Genomic DNA, 22,532 nt, shown 5'->3' on the forward strand with positions numbered 1-22,532 from the left:
GGGAGACCCGATTTTTGGGAGACTCCCGGCCATTCCAGGAGGGTAGGCAACCCTGAAATACACAGTTTTAGGAAAAAATTACCTCACACTAAAATGGCAAAGTGTAGCAGCTGACAATAATCCAACTGATTTTGTACAGATAACTGTAGGACATAGGTTCTCAAACTCAGGCCTCAGACCCCACACAGATCATGTTTTCCATTTGGTCATACACAGTGCACCAGCCAGGTGACCTGGAAAACATGACCTTGATGGGTCCTGTGGACCAAATTTGAGAACAATGTGGGTAATGGGGGTAAATACATCTTTAGTCTAATGTACTTTTCAATGTAATTAAAAAATAGTTTGGAAGCTGCCACGTCACTGATCAGTAAGAAGTTCTGAGAATATTTTTGCTCATATCTTGAGACTTTTTGAAATAAGACAGCAAGATACATCTTTGTTAACATTAACAATATAATTTCATAAATATACACACACACACTCTATCGTGGATATGCTCGGTTTACATTAATTTAGATAAAATGACAAACGGCTCTCAAATGCATTAATACTTAATACTAAACATGTGCAGGAAAGGGGCACAAACAAGGAAAAATGGACCTACACAAATACACACACACACACGCACCTTAAACTGGAAATACATAAAATCAGATAAATATATAAGCAAATTTTTATACGTCTGTCACTGCAACCGTAAACATATGCCTCAAATCTATAATTAAATGTATGTGGTAAAAAAAAAAAATATATATATATATATATATATATTTATATATATATATATATTTTTTTTTTCTTACCAGAGTTTCATAACTTGAGAGGATACCATACCTTGGTGGATCACTGTATCCGGCGGTTTTTACAAAGGCAAATTAGTATTAAAAAAAAACATTGGCTTGTATACGATTATTACTTACAATTTCATCCCCAGGCAGCCAGTATCCTTCCTGCTCAATACCCGCTTTAGAACCCTTGCATCCTACAGTTAGCGTCTCAACGATCAGGCCATCCTTTACAGCAAGACTAAGTTGGCGTGTGATTTCTTTTGGATGCATGCCATGAACACGAGTCATATACCTATTAAAAATAAGAAAACAATAGTTATACACAGTCTCTGGGAAACAGGCAAAAAGGGAAATAGCAATTAGTATTAATACAGTCATACTATCACTATATTAAGAAAACTGAACATTTATTTATCATTCACATCGGCCAATGCCCCACTGGATCTATCAGTATAAATTCCTTAACATGCAAAAACACAGTAGAATGCTAGGATATGCAACTAATTAACGAATCCAAATGTGGAATAGTATGGATGGTGTATTGATCTGCATTACTGCCTCGCATTGAGGTGAGGATTAGATTACCACCACGGCGAGACAGCAATGCTAACCACTGAGCTGTTTATTAAAGAATGCGGTACTTATGTAGTATCTGGGCTGCCGATTTTGTGATTGTATGCCTTACCTTAAGGCATACAATCAGATGCGATGCAATGCGATTTTGCATAGGATTCAATGTTAAGAAGGTCCTGTTCATTTCCCCACTATCCAAGTGGGCATAGAGTTGATTTTATATAGCGTGGCGAGCGCAGCGAGCCACCGAGCCCGAAGCGTGGCGAGCGAAGCGACGCATATATATTAAAAAGTATTCTGTGTCCGCTCGCCACGCTTCGGGCGCGGTGGCTCGCTACGCTCGCCACAGGTTTATATCCAACTCCATGCCCACTTGGATAGTGGGGAAAGGAAAAGGACCCCTTTTTCCCATTGAATTCTATGTTAAAATGGACTCAGACCATTTTAACATTGAATCCTATGGAAAAATCTTGACCATCGCATACGATTTGGTCGCATGCGATGCGATCCGATTTCTAAATCGGACGCCCAGATACTACATAAGTACCAAGAATGCTATTTGGAATTTGGATGTGACATGTTGGTCTAACTCATGTTTTAAGTAACCCAGAGATTGACAGCAGTTGTGAACAAAAAGTCTAAGGGGGCAATTCAAAAGTTTTAATAGCCGCAATAATTAAAGATGTGACAGAGCAATTCAATTGCCTTATGTATTTGCAGCAAAGAGAAAAGTGCAGTTAAGTTGCCCAAACGGGACAATTTCATACCTTTTTGCTTGCCACATTAGAAGGCAGCAGGCAGAAATGTCTGAGTCAATTGAATTGCTCTGTTGGGCACCCATTACGTAGTGCCACCAGCAAAATAACCAAATTACCCTCTATGCATCCCTTTGCAGTGTATAGCACAGGCATATTCCAGAGCTGCCAGAGAGCCTGATAGGACTCAGAAACCAGGCTCCAATTTGAAAAATTATTAAAAGATCATTAAACTTAAAATTTATGAGGGAACTTCTAGACAATAACAGCAGTAAGTCCAAAAATGGCCCAGTTGCCATACTAAGACAAAACTTGAGGTTAAAGCTAATGGCCACCTGTCCACATTGTGCTGAACCTAATTCACGCATTTCACTCTAAAAAATTAAAATTTATTTATTCTTTACTCCATGGAACATTTAGTACAATTATTTGCCTTTTAATGCAGAATGGGCTATATTCGGGATTATGCCTGTTGGCCAGATGTTTGCCAAAGGTTGTCGGAAGTTAGCTATCTAATAAGTGCGTTAGCTATCTAATTAGTGCGCAGCTATCTAATAAGTAAATAATATATTATGGTAATAACAATGGCCCTTATTCTGATCGTTGCGGCCGGATCCGAATATGCGGCCAGGACCGTGCGTGCGAAACCCCGCCTTCCATACAGATCGCCAACTCCGTCCGTACGCGGTAACAAGCTGGCCGAACGGACTGCACGTGTATTTCTCATGGAATACGCCTCCTCCATCTCAGGGAACCTCCCCCATCATTCGATGGTCGCAGACCATTGAATGCAGGACCGAGTGGTCCACCAGCTCCCGCAACCTCAGACCACACGGACATTTTTCCGCGCAAAAACAGGGATCTGGGCAGGCAGCTGACATCCGGCGATGTCATATGTCTGCCCCCCTACACGTGCGTCACGGCCGCATTACCATACGTACGCCCAGCGTTTGCATGGGAACGCCCATGAAACACGGGGCGTATGCATATGGTAATGAGCCCAAATAGCCCTTCACGCCCCTCTCCACCCCCTGTTCGGAGTGTTCAAATTTCATGCGGGATTTGGCCGTACGCCCCGCTCGCACATGCGCAGAGATGCCTCTGCACATGCGAAGACACAAAACATCGGCGGCACGAACGCACGCGGATATTACCGCACCAACCAGAATAAGGGCCAATGTTATTATAAAAGAACCATCTCTTCAGGCATAATATCCCACATTCCTTTTTCCCCTCACCTGACTATAAGCTATACTGTTAAAAACATTTTTTTCAGTCAATTTTTTTTTTTTTTTACGACAAGGGTCCGATCCCATCAATCTAGATCCAATTCCGACCGATTGGATGTAGATTGTGTGGTGATTGGGCCCTTTTCTGTCCTGGTGTGGACTGATACCGGTCCCCCGGGTCCTTCGGTCGTTATTCAGATCCTACCTGCAGCAGGTAGCATCTGGAAACGACCATACTCCCGGGTGCGGGTCGCCATCGGATCGGACCCGGTGCACATCGTGAGTGGGTCATGCCCCCCCGCATCATCGTGAGCGGGTCGGAAGAAACACTGACGACCCGCTCACATTGTGCATTGTGAGCGGGTCATCCTGGTGTGTACCCCGCATTATTATCAATGTTTAACTTTGATACAAATGAATTACAAATTGTAACCAATATAACAAATCATCTAGTAAGGTGCAAAGAGGCTGCAGGAATGACTCAAAAATAGTACAAAGCACTTAAAAAGATCCTTTTGGTGAAAGACCTGGGGCTAGATGCACTAAGCTTCAAAAGTAATAAAATGGTGAGTGATAAAACAGCCAGCCAATCAGCTCCTACCTGCCATGCCACAGACTGTGTTTGAAAAATGTCAGTTAGGAGCTGATTGGTTGGTTGATTATCACTCTCGATTTTATCACCTTTGAAGCTTAGTGCATCTGGCCTCTGGACATGAGTATGAAATCGATGATGCTATATACTTTTAGTATTGGAGAGGTGTGTTATAGGACTCAAGAGAGTTTTAGAACATGCGGACAAAACTGGCTTCTAAGCAGCTTCCACTAAATAGAAGTTCACTATAATGAACTTCCCTAATTAATATTTCTATTATAAGTTGGTTTCAAAATGTAATCACTGAATCATCATCAGTAAACAAACTGGCTAATTTACATATTCTTTAGCTAATTTCCAGAGTAAAGTATTTGGGGATAATGGCACTGGATGACTGTAATTTGTAAGTATGCTGGTCTGATGCCAGATTATGACAACAAATGTCAGTTCTCCGGTAGGGGAACATGTATCAAACCTTTTAAAGGTTTGCCAAGTTGCCCATAGGAGCCAATCATATTTTGTCAATTTATAGAAGACACTAGATAAATTATACATCGTATCTGATTGGCTGCTATGGGAAACTTCTTAATTTTATCTCTTTCGCCATCTATTAATCTGTTTAGTGACACCCAGAGACAGTGTTACGCATTGTACACATTTTAGGTGATGTATTGGACAATATATAGTTCCGATGCAATATGTTACGATGTATTGTCCGTATTGCAGTGTCTATAGACTTAATCTGGTGTCATCAGTGGTGTCCAACCACATGATGTCAGATGGGACAAACCGCTGACAACTCCAAGCAGGTGAATGCCTATTTGGGATGAATAGAATAATGCATAACCCAGTGTCTTGTACACAAGAAGATTATAAAAGCCCATAACCACCCCAACATGATTACATACCAGCCCGTGTCACTACTCCACTGTCCACCAATACTGCAGCTAGACCATATGTATCTACTACAATAATCTCCAGATGCGACCCTGGGTAGGCTAAAATTATTACCAATTGCTTATGGCAATGCTAAAATCACCAGGAACTAAATGGAATGGGCCTAGTAAAGAACATTTTGCACTACAATTTGTTTTTCACTTCAGTCCTAACTTAGGGTTAAAGTGTACTGCATCAGTCACCTGAACATAGAGCAGATAGCCATTTAGTGGACTAAATATACATTAAATTGTATTAATTAGTTCACTGGTACCATGAGGTACTGAATACAGAAAAGCTCATGTGTTCAAAGGGGAAATATATCTAAAACACTGTTCATATTATATGCAGAAATGGATAAGCTTACTCCAAAAAAATAAGAACAATTTAACATTTAATTGTGAAGATGTGCTGTTTTACTATAAGCAAATATTAACATACTGGTATAAATTCAATGAACCCCAGGTAGTAGGGGGTGAAACAAGGTGGAGTGCCTGAAGCGTTTCCTGTTGGTTCCTCCCCCTCATACACATGGCAGCAGGACCTGCTTCCTCTGCTCTGGCTGTGGAAGGCTGGGAGCAACATACAGCCATCCCGGAACGCAAGACCAGTGATCAACTTCAGGTAAGGGAGTTTGCAGGGGATGGGGTGTCGGTAATGGTGGTAACCAATCACTATCTTAACTCTCAGGGACTGGCAGCTGCCTTCTCTACCAATGTACTGAAGTGGGCCAGAGCTGGGTGCACTGTATAACTATATAACCATTGGTTCCTGTTTTTCCCTCATTTGTGTATTTTTAGGCGCTGCGGAACCTTTGTGACGCCATATAAATAAATGATAATAATAATAATAATGTCACAGGTGTTTTTGTTGCTAATTGTATGTATGCTAAATGTATGGTGGTCAGAGTGGGCTCTAAAGCACGGAATGAAATGGCTGGCATGTAAAGGGCATTGCCCAGAAGCCTATTTCTCTAGTACCCAGAATGGTTTAGCATACAGAAGTACTCAGAATTGAACTTCTCTTGTATACAATAGTTTTCAAACAAAGCAGCAGTAATACACCATAGAGGGAATTCATTTACTTTTGGGTGCCCATCAGGTGAGTCAATTGTTTTGCCATGGGCACAAGTGTAGCAAATGCCAAATACTTGTCAAGTACAGTATTACTGTGAGCAAATGCATCGGGTTTGGCCGCAAAAAGCAGTGAAAGCCATCCCAAGTATTGGGCTCACTGCCAAAACCACAGTCTGGGCACCTGCCTAAAGTCCTAACTATGGGCAGATTTACCTCCAGAGGGTGCAAGCAGGAATAATGGGTGACTGCTGCACTTTCTCCCATTGGCAAAACAATTAAATAGCTCCTGTCGGCGCCCTAAGATAACCATATCTGCCAGACCGTAATAAGGAATTCTTAGAACTTGATCCAAGGACTTACTTAGTAATACGATCAATATTTGCGATCTGTTTCTGGTTTCGGATCACTTCTATGGCTGTCCATAAGTACTGAATGACTTTCGTATCTGCCAGTCGTCTCTTTGTTAGACGTGCCATGGTCTTATCAGGTTTCATTTAACTGTAAAACATTGCAACCAAGAGCAAGTTGTTAGATGTCCAAGTATGTGACAGTAGCATTGCAGAAGCATTGTCATCATGTACACCTATATAAATGCACACAGAAGCAGTTATCACCTTTCTCCCTTACCACGTATACAGCATGTTTCCGGCATTTTCATATTTGATCTGTTGACCTTTCTGGATAAAAAGTCAATACCTGTATACACATTAAATTAGCCATTTATATAATTACTGTTATATCATTCTTATTGTTAAGGATAATATAACAGTAATGATATAAATGACTAATTTAATTTCTACAAATACTGCTTAATCAGTTTTGCAATGGATTGGCGGTGGATGTGAGGAACAGAACACCTTGCAGTCAATCAGAGGATTATAGTGTTAACAGGCATGTAGAGTAATCTATATTGGGTTGTGCTAAGCCGGCACTAGCCAGTGTTATGTACTGCTGAATTCCCTAGGAGAGGAGTCCTCAGGCTTGTCAGGGTGTGACAGACATCATAAGTTCTCTGTGCTATAGCTCCAGGCAACTCCTGCAAGTCCATGGGCAGTATTCAATGAAAAAAATTTGCCGTGCATGGCGAGAGATTTTTTCTCTCGCCATGCACTCGCCCTGTTCCGGAGGGCTCACTGCCTCTCCTGCTCCCTCTATTCAATGTGGTTAAGACTCGCCGCCACTCGCGGCGAGTCTTAACCCCTGCAGCAGACGAGCGTCCGCAGCAGGGAGCCGTGGGACGGTGGCAGCCAGGGAGATTAAAGTCTCCCTGGATGCCCCAGAACATATGTGGAGGGGAGGTGGGCTCCCCGGGACCCTGGCAGCACAAGCTGTCCCCCCCTATAGCCAGCGGGGGACCCAGTATTCACTGCACCCGATCGTGCATATGTAATGATCAGATGCAGTGAATATATGAATATCTAATGAGCGGCTCAAGTGCTCCGGCCCCCTGCTGGCTGCTCTGTGTAAAAAAAAAAAATAATAATTTTTTTTTTTTTTTAAATTCAATATATATTCATGTGCTATAAGCACATGAATAAAAATAACATGCCCCTTCACAGAAAAAAAATCCTGATTTTTTGACACCAAAATTAAAAAAAAAAACCTTTTAGTTTAAAAGTTGACATTCCAGCTCTCCATGAAAAGATGGAGAATTGCTACACGGAGAGACACGGCAAAAATCACTTAGAAAGACAGCGAATATTTCACATTGAATAGGGTTGCTCGCTTTTGGAGAGCAAAATGCTCAGTCCAAGGCGAAAAAAGCACAAATTCGCCATAAAACAGGGCAAATTTTTCTCATTGAATACTGCCCCATAAGTAGGTAAGCTTGTAATGGGGAAGGCCCAGTAATACATTACTACTAGGGTGGCCAATCCCGGGATCGGGATCGGCGGGATCCCGGGATTTGGCCCCCAAAACGCCGGGATTTCAATCCCGGGATTGGAGTTTCCAATCCCGGGGATTTCGGGATTAGACTGCGCTGGCGCGCAGTCTAATGCCGGGCAGCGTCTGAGCATCTCTCAAACGCTGCCCGACTTCTCCCGGCAGCACTATGTGCAGCGTGACCTCTCAGCGTGAGATGAGGTCATGCTGCGCAGGCAGAGGTCGCGCCCGGCATTGTAATGCCGCGCCACCCGCCCAGCCAGCGCGCCCTCCCGTTCAGCCAGCGTGCCCGCCCTGCCAGCGTGCCCAGCCGCCTGCCCGCCCAGCCAGCGTGCCCAGCCGCCCGCTCGCCCAGCCAGTGTGCCCAGCCCAATTGCCCAGCCCAAGCGCCCAGCCAGCCAGCGCGCCCACCCGCTCACCCAGCCAGCGCGAAGCCAGCATGCCAGCGGCATGGACGACCCGTCCCCCCACCAGGCAACCATCAAATGTAAGTAATTACATTGTAATTATAATGGGGCAGTAATTGTGGGGCAGTTTTTTTATTAGGAAAACCAATCCCGGGATCCCGGGAATCCCGGGATTGAGCATTTTTCAATCCCGAATCCCGGGATTGAAAAAATGCCCCGGGATTGGCTTCCCTAATTACTACCCAATCAGAGCATCTATACACATACAGAAGCACCAGTAGTGAGGCAAAGCTCTACTCAAAACACTGCAGGAAGACTGGAATAAAATTCAAGACAAATGTAGTTCAGGAGCTACAGTACAGAGTCAAACCTATGTACCAGTCTGGCAAGTTATGGATCAGGGTGCACAAATTTAAATATATAGAAAGGTAGTAGTCAGTATCACACCCTCAAACACTACTTATTGTTTATTACACTGATTATTACAAGAAGTAAAGCGGTGTACACATGGGGAGATTTGGCTACTAGACAGTCAATATCGCCTAGAAGGTTAGCCAGAATCACCCCGTGTGTACACTGCGGGGAGAAAGTGATGCGCTGCCCTGCTATCACCAGGCCAAATAGACTGTGCAGGCAAGTCAAATTTTGACTAGTCACCGCACACAGTGGGATGTATTCAATGATTTTTGCGAGCTGTGACAGTGAGCAGAGCTGCGTGCTCGCTGTCACAGATCGCAGGGTCAGTATTCAACTGACCCCCTGCACATGCCGTTCCCCCTCGCTAGGTTTTTGTAGGGAGGGGGAAATGCCGTATGCGGCCGCTAAACAGCGAGGCTCGTGGCTAAATGCAGTGGGCTCCCTGCATTAGCCGCGAGCCTCGCTGTTTGAGTGAATCCTCGTCGCCCTCCGACATCGAGGATTGCCCCAGAACGTAGAATAGGGTGAGCGGCCGGCGCGGGGGTTACATGACGAGGCCGTTTAAGCCCCTTACTGGCCGCATTGAATACGGCCCAGCGTATTTGGCTGTACACATGGGCTACAGAAAACAGCCTTTGAAAGCATATCCTATGTAGCTGCCTTTTGACAGTAACTCAACTGACCCAAAGTTGTGGTTTGCTGATAACCACTGCTAACATGTATGTACAGTCACATACCGACCACACTAACTGACCCCTGAGTGGTTGCGGATAACCAATGCTAGCATGTACTGTATGTACAGTCACATAAAGACCACACTAACTGACCCCTGAATGGTTGCTGATAACCACTGCTAGCATGTAATGAATGTACAGTCACATACCGACCCCCGAGTGGGTTGCTGATAACCACTGCTAGCATATACTGTATGTACAGTCACATACCGACCACACTAACTGACCCCCGAGTGGGTGGGTTGCTGATAACCATTGCTAACATGTACTGAATGTACAGTCACATACCGACCACACTAACTGACCCCCAAGTGGGTTGCTGATAACCATTGCTAACATGTACTGTATGTACAGTCACATACCAACCACACTAACTGACCCCCGAGTGGGTTGCTGATAACCACTGCTAGCATGTACTGAATGTACAGTCACATACCGACCACACTAACTGACCCCTGAGTGGGTTGCTGATAACCACTGCTAGCATATACTAAATGTACCGTCACATACGGACCACACTAACTGACCCCCGAGTGGTTTGTCCACTCTGTCCAACCATATGCATGGAGTTTCTATAGGCACAATGAACCTTCCTATCAGTCTTCGTTTACTTCAAAACTAGACAAGAACAGGACGGTATATTTGCATTCAGAGACAGTAAACAGCTAAAACATTCTGGGCCACGGCACATTTTCACACAATCACAAACTCCTTTAAGAAATCCTTTATTGAAAACCTCTCATATTTTAGGTTTGTCTGTTTTTTGTCTGTTTTTTCTATTCTCTTGAGATAACGCTTGATAACAACGTCACATGCACATAGATTGTTTGTGCATGTGAAAAAAGAAAATTTGTTCAGCATTTTATATGAAACCGGATCAGTCACCTGTTAAAAAACAATCAAAATGCTTTCTGTGAAATATGTGAATAGCGCAGCAATGTAAATACTGATCCTTACTGCCCAAGCAGCAGAATGCAGTCTAGGTGTGATGTGTGTTTATTTGCATAATTATTTCATGACATAATAAAGAATGCACAGCCACTGGCCTAGACCAGAAACATGGTAGGTGTGTACACCACATGCAAGCAACTGCCACAATGTAATCTGCACAATTCTCTCATCAGAATAAACCACTACATTGTCCATAAAGTGCCCCCGGGGGAGTAGAGCTAAATGAGCGAAAAGGCTCCGTTTGCTTTGCGTTGTTTTCGTGTTGATAAAAGTGTCCAGTTTAGCCGCTTATGCTTTAGTGAAGGAGAGTTTGAAAACTTCCTTGTTTGTACAGGGAAAACCTAGACAGGTCGATTACTGCACAAACAAGAGAAATTTGGGGGGGTATGCAATCTGCCGCCGCTATTTCCCAACGTCGGCTCCCTATTCAATGCTGTCTTTAGTGACAGCATTGAAGTGGGATCACGGCAGAACAGGCCCGACTTTAGAAGCTGTCGGGCCCGTTCTGCCAATAACGGCCGTGGATTGTTGCAACCCTGGCCGCAGATCACCAATCCACAGCCGTTTTTCCCAGCCACGTCCCCTTTGCAAAATTTGATCACTGCCACCTCAGAATTATAATAATAATCCAGGACCACAAAATGAAATCTTGCTTATGCACCTTGGCAAGGAGCACCTCCATTTTGCCATTAGCTTGGGCAAGCACCATCATGATACTATGCAAACCAATCCACCATGGAAGAAATCTAGGTGAACAAGGGCAAATAAGGAAGTGACATCACTAAGTACAGGATTCTACACAGCACCACTACAAGTTTGAGCTTTGTAAATAAGACTAAAGGTGACCATACACGTCCCGATGCGGGCTGTGCGATGTGTGCTTTGAGGTACGCGCTCCCGCGGCACCTCATCGCACAGTACAAAAAGTATGTGCTGCACATACTTTTTGTACTTAGTTTTCATCGCATCGCATGCACAACGCATGCAATGCAATGCGATGCGTGCTAGTTAAGCACAGAACGCATGCCCGCATCGGGACGTGTATGGGCGGCATTACTGTATCAATAAAGCAACCTATCAAGTACACAAAACTAGGCATTTAGCATGCAACATACCAAAATAGACAAAGAATGAAATAGGAGTTTGATATGTATATAATCTACAAACCAATGCCCTTGTGTCTAACAAAAGGATGCATTAATAGATACTGTACAAAGGGTTGGCTATCTTTAAATTGAACATATACTGTACGTTAACAATTTTTAGTCTCAACAAGTATTGATATACCAATTTTTTTAAACTTATTCCCAATTTAACACAATGTGGTACATAAACATATTACAAACAATGTTTTCGTATGATTTTCTTGTTTTTTTTTTACAATAGTTAAACATACACTTAGGCGCTTATTCAGATCTGATCGCAGTACAAATTTGATGAGCCCGGAGATGAGCGCATCACCACTAATCTCCGGGCCATACACACTGGGCGGCTTTGAGCTGAAAGCCGCTCAAACTTGGTGTTTTGAGCCCCTATCAGCTCAAAATCGCCCAGCGTGTATGGGCCTTTAGCAGCACTGCTTGATTGCTTTCTATGTGTAAAGGACTGTACATGCTGGATGATCAGCTTTTTCTTTTATATGTGCTATGTCAAGAACTAAAATTATAGTGAGATTTACTGACCTTACATTTGTTAAATTTGACTAGCAACGTTTGCTAGAGGGGGTGGTATGCTGGGTGGGGTAGTAATCAGCATAAACACCTGTTTCTGTAGCCTAATTTCTTTAGTACAGAAAAGGACAAAAGGGGATCTAGTTATAAAGGGCCAGTTTAAAATGAATAGCAGCATCAAACTGAAGGAAAACAACTTTTAACCCGCACCGCACAAATAACCCGGGTCGATCCCGGGTTGTTACCGGGTCACCGTGCTGCCTTAAAGGGCCATTCAGGATATCCCGGGTTCAGCAAACGGTATAAAAGAAGTGTTATTCCTGGGTCGGACCCGATTTGCTGGGCATTGCGACCGGGTAACATGGGTCGAGCAACCGGGGTCCCGTTCACTTCTATGTAGGAGGCAGCAGTTCACCTAATGCGCCGCTGCTCCACCTCCCCCAGGTGACATCAGCGACCCGGCAATAGGCCAGGTCGATGGAAGCAGCAAACACTGCAAATGCCGGGTCACTCCCAGGACAGAGCAGAGTCCAAATCCCATGTGTGACCCGGCATTTACAATGTAGAAGGGGTATTCTAACATTACTGAAGAATGAAAGCATTACAACCACAAAACTTAGGATCATTATGTGGCCTCTAATCTACCATGAGAACACCAGGACCAGGCCCACCATCCTTCCAGCTGAGAATATCAGGACTGCCCCCAGGTAGGTATCCAGGCTTTAGGATATTTAGGATTGTCTAGGTAGACAATCAAAAAGTCAGCAACTATTGGTTGACATGGTAAAAAGATGGACATGAGGTTTTTTTTTTTAAGGTAAACAAAGGTACAAAAAAAAACAGACGAATAGTTAGTACAGTAGTATGCTGAGCACAGCGAGCCATATGAGGGGATGTGGTACACTTATACGGTTTCCATGCCGACCTATGAAAAACTCACATTGACCTTTGGTGAAAAAAAAAAACCTCATGAAAAATTCATGTCGACATATTCAACATCGACCTTTTGACCATGTCAAACTTTTCAATGTCGACCTCTTGACCAACGACCTATTGACCCTGTCAAACATTAGTTGTTGACCTTTTGATTGTAGACCTATATACTGTAGATCTAAAATAACTAACCCCCAGCAAACACCCTCTCCCACAAGTGGCAATCACGCACCTGCCACTCCCCCACCCATGGTACTAATGCACCCACCCACCCCAACAACCCTCCTCAATCCGCAGTACTCATGCACCAAGCCACGACAACACCACACCCACCCACACGATATAAGCACCCATCCCTTCCCCACCCACACCACCCCACAACTAAAAATCCTCCATGTAATAATAACCACATCTCACACAATAAAGGTGTTCACAGATTCAAAGGGAGAAGCCCCTTCCAACGGTGTGAAGAGCGCGATAAATCACCTAGTTATATGATATGCTTCAACTCACAAGTGTGCACATCCCAACTGATGACACAGGTGTAGAATATGTACACAGAACAAACTTTATGGATCATATATACCATGCTATTATAAATACTGTATATTGCAATCATACACACAACCATAATAGACATTGCTAGTGTATGCAGCAAAAATAAGGGGGAGCTAAGCTATAAAGCCACACACACACACTAGAGGATATTGTGAAATATATCACTCAGAAAGGGGTTTTCACAGTATCATCTAGTGGGTACACTCAATATCGTTAATGATGCACGCTTCCACGCGTCGTTAAATATGATTGATGTCTGCAGAACATGCAGATCAATTTGACTATATAGCCAAACAGCGGGTCCAGGTGATATAACATGTTTAGCGGGTCCAGATGACATCACTGAACAATATCGGTGGCCGATATCGTTCACTGTGCACATTATCGGCCGCCCATATCAATCGGGTCTTCAAGTGTGTATGGCGCTTTAGACCTACCCATATTGTGTTACAGCCATATTGTTTATTTTGCATTTATTGTATGAGACCAAACATTACCTTAAACATGCAATCCAAGGATTCACATAGATATTAAATAAGTAATAAAATAACTTTTACTAAATAAATGGTAAAAATAAAAAATTGGGTTACGTTACTTTGAATTATAAATTAAAGATTAAAAAATGTAAGGTACTAGGAAACAATATCACAGTTACTGGTGAACTTTTACCAACAACATAGTAAAATGAATAATTACCGTTTCTTAATGGCTCATAAAGGACAATCTGGGGACAAGACCGAGGAACCGACTGGGAGCAGATGGTGCTGTGCATGAAGAAGAAGCTGGTGTAAATGGTAGCATGACAACGTTGAATAAAAAAAATTAATACTCTTTACTATTACATCTGTGTAAGAACAACTGGGATTTACTCCCATGACAGCTACAGTATATGAAGGAAAAAAAAAAAAAAAATTGTCACTGGGGACCATTTAACCCATTGTACAATATAGGTTAAAAATGTACAATCTATTATTAAATATTAAATTTTATATATAAGGCACCACAATCGTTATGCAGCGCCATACACAGGACACATAATTAGAACAATACAGGGTACACCAGACTAAAAATTAGAGTAACTGAAGAACAGAACCAGAGCACAGGTAACAATTAGCAGCACCATTCTTAGTACACAATACATCTGAGATGTAAGGAAGCAGAGGTGATGTCTGCCTGTAACCAGGGGTAAGTTGTTAGTAGTAGAGATGAATGAATACAAGTGAGAAGAGATGTGGGTACAGATGGTAGTTATACCCCTTTTACACCGCCGAAAAATCCGGGTCAGCGGCGGGTCAGACCCGGATCTTCGGCGGTGTAAATCCCTAACGTCGTGTCCCATTACACGGGACTTCTACCCAGGTCCTGACCTGGGTAGAACACGGCTAGGACCTGGGTAGAGGGCGGTGTAAATGGGAACGCCGGGTCGGATGACCCGGCTCCCATTTACATGAATGGGGAACGTCCAACCTGCAGACCGCAGCGTCCGCAGGTTGGACGGATTGTCAGTCTGACACTGACAGCCGGCGCTGCTGTCTGCTATACTCTGCAGACAGCGGCGGCGGCGGGGGGTGAACGGATGCCTGCGTTCCGGGTACGGCGGCGGCGATCGGCGCTTGAAGATGACATTGCGCTGTCATCTTCAAGCGCCGGGAAGGGGCGGGAGGGGGGTGCGGGCGTTTAAGCCCGTCCGGTGTAAATGCCCCTAAACGCTGGGTCGCACCCGGCTTCAACCAGGGTCCAAAAAGCCGGGTGCGACCCAGGAGGGAAGAGGGCCCTGCTCCAAGGAGCTTACAATCTAGACCAGTGGTTCCCAAATGATCAGTTAGTAAATATTTTCTGTGGCTCAAGCCTAATAGAATAACACAGCAGATATAGGATGAAGCTCAAATTATAATATATTGATGTTATGATGTAATGTTACATTACAAAAAAGTGCCGGTACACAACTCCAACAATCTGTGTTCTATAAACAAAGGCTGTGCTTGCAATAAAGTCCCGAGGTTGTAATGAATGCTTGGCTGGGCACCATCACGTGTACAAATTGGGATGGTGCCTGTAGAAGACTGATTACAGGTGTCTCCGAATGCTGCAGGATAGTCTGACAGTCAGAAGAAAGTTACTGCTCTTGTGGAAAACCAGCTGTTACAACAGAGCTGGCACTTTACAGCTGTGTTCTGTCTGCATGTGACACAATCACCGGCATGAGAGCAGGTACAGCTGAACCCTAAGTATTATCTTTTCTAGGAAACCCTCAAACAATTATAAAGGCTCTGCCTTCTGAACCATAGGCCTGATTCTGATTTGGAAGTAAAGCAAAAAATAAAATAGAAAAGCCAGTAACTGGGCACCTGTGTAAAACCACATTGCAGTGCAGGTGGTGCAAAAGTAATGTGTGCAGCAACCAATAAGATCCTGTGTACCATTTCCTAGGATGCAATAGAGAAATGCATCTGGTTGCTATGGACAAAATCAAATCTTTTCACTTTTAGAAGCTTTAGTAAATTTATCTCACAGATTTGAGTGGGGTGTGTCCAAACTAAATTGCAGTGTAAATAAAAAGTGGGCTAACACTTGTGGGATACATGCAAATGCAGGCAGTATTTACACTGCACAAAACAATATAAATGTATTCACTCCCCTTGCATTGCAACATGGCTTGTTCTGCTCTTCTGGGATCAGCCGGCATCTCACACCCTATTACACATGCCCCACAATGCACCTGCCTTTATTTCCTTTATCCAAATCAGAATTAGACCCAATCTCTGATGGACAGGATTGACAGCACAATATAAAAACTCAGGAATGGAAGGAGGTGGGGGAGGTCAGTTTTCATCTATTTATTATCCAGCACCTTGTGCTCCAAAAATTAGAGAAGACAAGCCCTTACATTCACTGGGGAGATGTCCTGTAATGCAGCATGCCCTATGTGTTAATTGCTCTGCTTCAGAGCTGAGCAGAGCAGCGGATGTAAGGAAGATGATAGAATAGGCGACAGTGTAAAGACCCATACACACTGGGCAACTATCAGCTGAAAGTCGCTCAAAACAGCAGGTTTGAGCAGCTTTCAGCTCAAAGCCGCCCAGTGTGTATGCCCCGGCGATGTGCGCTGCTGCGCGCTCCCGCATCAACACTAGGAAAGCTGCTCATCTGCTACGGGCGCAAAAATCACTCAGTGTCTATGCACTGAGCGATTTTCACCATCGTCGCTGTCCATACATGCTGGGCAAAATCACCCAGTGTGTATGCACCTTAACAGTGCAGATGTGCAAAACACCTGTATTAATTAAATACTTAATTTACAAGAGATCAAGCAAAGCATATTTCAAGTTTGCTATTGCATACCTGCAGGAGGCGTCTGGTATAAATGAACACCTTCTGTGTGCATGTGTGATCTAATGCTACATCCAAGATCACAGCATCAAATTATACCCCTTTTACACCACCGAAAAATCCGGGTCAGCGGCGGGTCAGACCCGGATCTTCGGCGGTGTAAATCCCTAACGCCGTGTCCCTTTAAACGGGACTTCTACCCAGGTCCTGACCTGGGTAGAACACGGCTAGGACCTGGGTAGAGGGCGGTGTAAATGGAAACACCGGGTCGGATGACCCGGCTCCCATTTACATGAATGGGGAACGTCCAACCTGCGGACCGCAGCGTCCGCAGGTTGGACGGGTTGTCAGCCTGACAGTCACTGACAGCCGGCGCTGCTGTCTGCTATACCCTGCAGACAGCAGCAGCGGCGGCGGGGGAGGGAGGTGAACGGATGCCTGTGTGCGGCATCCGTTCACCTCCTGTGCGACGGCGGGGGGAGTGTGCGCGGGGACTGGGGGCAGCCTAGCAGCTTACCTTAGTGCTGGGCTGCCCCCAGCAGCGTTCCGGTGGCGGCACGCGGCGGTGATTGGCGCTTGGAGATGACCTCGCGCTGTCATCTCCAAGCTCCGGGGGGGGGGGGCTGTCCGCCCGGTGTAAATGGCACTAAACGCCGGGTCGCACCCGGCTTGAACCTGGGTCTAAAAAAGCCGGGTGCGACCCGGCGTTTTGGTGTAAAAGGGGTATTACTCTGCAGGATCTTCAGCAAATGAGTAACCTACAGGTTACGCAGAGTGGCCGCTGAAGCTCTGTAAATGAGGTTAGGAGATCAGATCTGCATTGGCAGACACAGACCCTGGCCTCAGCCCTCCTCGACATAAGGGCGGCACTGCGAGCTTGATCACAGGACCCGTTCTGCGCATGTGCAAAACGGGCCATGTGCGTGTGCGCAGATCGCCTAACATCTGATATACCAAATACGGTTGTCAAGGCAACCACTTTGTGTAAGTATATCCATGCTTGGCCACAGGTAAATTACTTAGCACATCTGTCAATTTGACTTAAGCATCTGTGCTGGGTTATGCTATAGGCGGTCGACACACTAATGTGCGACAGTGACTAGGTCGACACCTAAAAATGGTCGACATACCAGAGGTTGACATTGACAGAAGGTTGACACAAGCTTAAGGTCAACATGGATGACACTCAAAAGGTCGACATGAGGTTTTTGCTTTTTTTGGTGTCTATGTCGACATGGACACGTATAAGTGTGCCGCGTTCACTCGCCATGGCTCGGTCATGGTGCCTCACTGCACTAGACACACTATTATATGCTCGCTCTGTGTCCACTTGGATAGTAAAGTATGAACCAAGTTGTTCTACACAAAAAAAAATGAAAAACGTGTCGACCTTCGGTCATTGTCGACAGAACGTTGACCATTTTTAGGTGTCGAACTAAACATTGTCGGCCCAGGGACCGGATATTGCCGTTGCTGAGTAATGCATATCTTTAACACCTGGACAGTTGGGGTGCTTTGAGGACCACGTTTGGAAACATCTGGGATATACAATGTGGTATATGTACAGATACCGTATGTCCTCCTTCATCCATGCAGCAGACACATTAAACAGCCATCCATGCTGCGCCTATTTACGCCTATTTGCGCCTATTTACTACTGAGCACATTTACTAATGTCGGACATCTTTTTGAGTATTGTCAGCCTAAAAAAGGGAAGTGCCCTTAATATGTGAATATCACAAAAGATAATCAAAATCAATTGCAGCAGGACTTTATTCTGTGTGCGACTGCAACCATAGCTGCATATGAAATGGTACATTACAGTGTCCCTCTGGAAAACAGTGTACAGTAATGTAGCATTTTGTATGCAGATACAGCCAATCACACACAGAATCATGCCGCATATCATTATAAACTGCAGAGTCTGCTTTTGCATCTTACCGTATTTGCATGGCGATGCGAATAAAATGCATTTTTGGCAACATTTAAAAAAAAACACACACACCCGATGCTAGTAGTTTCATGGGAACTGTTGGCTCACTCACAACAGGCATTTCTTGGTACATAGCATATTGAGGCTAGATGTAGGAGAACACACATGTACTGATCTGAACTAGGTCCTAAAAGCATTAGGTGGCACACTAGTTTTGTATGTGTGCCTCTAGCTGGCCTGCATGATTAGCACATCATCTCTTCTCTCTATGGAGATGACTCCGTAGCCTGGAAATGCACTCAGGTTTGCTGGGTGGTAGAAATACACTGAACTGGAGTGCAAACTATGGGAGTGATTCTGGTTGGTTTAAAAAAGCAAACTACTTCTTTAATGGACAAAACCATGCTGCTCTGCAGGTGGGCCAGATATAACATGAGCAGAGAGTCACATTTGGGTGAGTTACTTTATTTTTGTGCAGGGTAAATAATGGCTGCTTTATTCTTACACTGCAATTTAGATATCAGTTTGAATACACCCCACCCAAATGTAACGCTCACTGCACGTGTTACATCTGCCCCATGGTTTTCTCCATTAAAGGAGTTTGCTTTTGCATACCAACCAGTATCGCCCACTATATCCATCCACACCATTTTTGGGTAATTGTTTCCTAGCACGGCGCCCATCGCATCGTATACCATAAGACTAAATAAGGCAGACGATGGTATGCGACGTGGTTGTACAATAAAAAATTGTATGGCATCGTATGCCATACAATGCGATGGTATACGATTTTTTTATTGTACAAGCACCCTGATGGGTCCTTACAATGTTAAATGCCCCCCCCCCCCCCACACTATTAACGCCAACCCGAAGCGTGGCGAGTATAGCAGTACGCGTCCTCCAACCTTTTCATACCCCACTATCTACGTCAGCGTGGAGTTGATTTTAGATAGTGTTGCAAGCCCCGCGAAGGCACCCGCAATACATGTAAAGAAATACGCTGCGCTCGCCACGCTTCAGGTTCACATTGATAGTGGGGGTGGCGTGGGGGTGGCGTGGGGGTGCATTTAACATTGTAAGCACCCATTAGGGTGCTTATACAATTAAAAATCGTATTGGGGGTGCAATTAACGTTGTAAGCACCACTAGGGTGCTTAGACAATAAAAAATCGCATCGCATAGCATGCATCTATATGGAATGCGATGGCATAAGATGGAAATCTTGGGCGCCGTGCTAGGAAACAAGTATCCATTTTTGTTACACTATAACAGTGATGGCTAACCTTGACACTCCAGCTGTTGTTGGACAACACATCCCAGCATCAGCTTTACTAGTCATCCATGCTAAAACTGATGCAGGGCATGCTGGGATGTGTAGTTCAACAACAGCTGGAGTGTCAAGGTTAGCCATCACTGCCCTATAAGTCTCAGAAATCTAAAGCCCTGTCCACAGGGGGGAACTGCTGCCTCCGCGCTGAGCAACGGGCCTAAGCACGATCACTCAGCACACATTGTGGTACAACCGCGATGCACACCGCGATGTGTGCTGAGCGATCTGTGGAGTGGGACTTTGCCTATTTATTGTTCATAGGCAAACCCCGCAATCTAGCAGGAGAGATAGTGCAAGCAGTCATTCCCTGCAGGCAAAGGTGACTCGCGGGACCACTATACAAAATCAGTGCTCCATTTCTAAGCAAACTTGTCAGATCGCTTAGAAAGGGGGTGAAGACCTCCCCCTGTGTATGCCCTTTTAGATGTCTGCTGAACATTTAAACTATTTTTCCAATATACAATAGTTTATATCACAATTTGTTCTAAAAAATTTAAAATGATTGTGTATTAAACTGAAAACTCCTTGGGGCTGTGTTCCCAACTTCCTTTCCATACACATATTATGTACACTATGTCCATAACGTTACTAACAGTGCTATTATTTATCCTGCACTGTAGCTTACATTTTTAAAAAGTGCGGTATGCCCAGTATGGAATAATTGAAACTTCTAGCGACAAAGACATTTTACTAAAATCATCCAGTTTACATTACACAAGTAACTAGTTGATGAGATTCGCAATGTAAACGTTTATTTTTACCACCTACTGTAGTGACTCAATAATTTTATACGAACAACCTTGTGAAAGGGAAAAAGGTAATGACCACAAGCTTTGCAGGGTTATATGGCACCACCTGTTTTGTGTGTACAGATGTGTGGCCAGACCTTACATTTAATACTGAATAGTAGCACAGGGAGTGCATCCTGAATAAAACAGGGACCTCTGTTGACAGCTGATGTAATGTGAGACACAGGGAAGTCCTTGTTATGTGAGAGGGGAGATCTGGGACTAACAAGCCAGTGACTGATGGGAGCTGCAGTTCTGCCTGCAAAGCTGTGTGATACATGTACATACATAAGTACTAACCACACAATACAAGCAGAGAATATGTTACGATGGAAAGACAAGTCCCTACTGTAATGCTTAGTACTGGTAACGCTTCTGTCATCTCTACTATACTGAAATCGCACTTACAGTAAGATGTACAGGAACGTAACATGGCATGAAACATGACAGCTACAGCAATAATACTGCAAGAGTCATATCACAGTAACTGGCCATTGGTGAGAATAATAAATGCTGTCACTTTCAAAAGTATCCAAAATGAGTATATAATAATAATGTCTATACATGATCTTTATGTCAATGGCTGCAGGTTCCTCTATCCCATTATATTGGAATACAAGTCCCTGTGCAGGATGTATGGATTGTCTTTACTGCAGCACAAAAGTACTATCTATCTACAACACACACACACACACACACACACACACACACACACACAGTGTCTATACCACCATTGGAAAATAATTGCATATCATTTTTGTGAGTTTAAATTGTCCCCTTATCCCATTTACTTCTCCCCGTGACCCTGCTTATGTCTCCAATACACAATGACAGATCCAACTGGGATAATACCAACTAGGAAGACACATGAATCAACACCCAATGGACATTACCCAAGAGCGGTGGCATCACCCATACCCAAAAGCACCCTAGGGAACACTACAGCTGAGCTCCCCCATAGCCCAGCAGTGCACCAGCCTGATAGAACTGGGTCACAAGAACATAACAACAGAGATACCATGGACTCTATGTCAGGTCTACGGGGCGTAGCCGCGGGGGGGCCTCGGCCGGCCCAGACCGCGCAAAGGCCCACCCAGACACATTGGGGTTGGAGTGGGGGGAAGCGGACGGGGAAACGGAAACGGGGCCGCAACAACGCAGCGCCGGTCCGCTCACTTACCTAGGCTGGATCGGACGATGACTGGTTCCCGGATCCCACCAATGGGGCCGCTCCGGCCTGCTCTATCGGCGCCCACCGATAGGCCGATCACTCGCTGGTAGATCGCGGACGTAGCCGTGACGTCACACGCATGCGCAGAACCGGCTTGGTGCAAGGCCGTAGTGTCTGCGCTGCTCCCTGCTGCCGCCATTTCCGTGTGAGAGGCAGACAGCTGGTGCGGGGCACTGCAGGCGGCGTGCTGGGTCACGGGGACCGTGCACCACTGCAGCTCACACTCACAGCCCCCACTGCGACCTGGGGGTTACACATAGCAATAGCCGGCACATGCATGTAAACATAGGGAAGGGGACTGATTGGAGGAGGGGACAGTGCAAGAAGCAGCAAGACACTTAATTAAGTTGACATGAAATAAGGGGGTTTACTAATTGTGCCTTAGTTTGCCTTCGTCGGTAAGGCTGTCACTGT

General features: G+C 44.7%; 1 protein-coding gene across 6 annotated transcripts in view; it reads right to left on the reverse strand.

Annotated features, from left to right (window-relative positions):
* ZMYND11 (zinc finger MYND-type containing 11) overlaps positions 1-22,218 on the reverse strand; it is an 85,033-nt gene extending 62,815 nt beyond the window's left edge. For 3 of the 6 annotated variants that reach the window (XM_083188990.1, XM_083188991.1, XM_083188986.1), the window contains exons 1-4: positions 22,068-22,217; positions 14,203-14,270; positions 6,313-6,450; positions 924-1,083 (exon numbers count right to left, since the gene is read on the reverse strand). In XM_083188990.1, coding sequence (XP_083045116.1) covers positions 924-1,083; positions 6,313-6,446 — 294 coding nt within the window. In that variant the 5' untranslated portion in view covers positions 6,447-6,450; positions 14,203-14,270; positions 22,068-22,217. Of the gene's footprint in view, positions 1-923; positions 1,084-6,312; positions 6,451-14,202; positions 14,271-21,780; positions 21,800-21,905; positions 22,036-22,067 lie in introns of those variants that run through there. The other 3 variants (XM_083188987.1, XM_083188988.1, XM_083188989.1) reach the window with 3 other exon arrangements.
* Positions 22,219-22,532: the final 314 nt, after the last annotated feature.

Source organism: Crinia signifera, chromosome 5, assembly GCF_055691185.1.
Source record: "Crinia signifera chromosome 5, ASM5569118v1, whole genome shotgun sequence".
Lineage (NCBI taxonomy): Eukaryota > Metazoa > Chordata > Amphibia > Anura > Myobatrachidae > Crinia > Crinia signifera.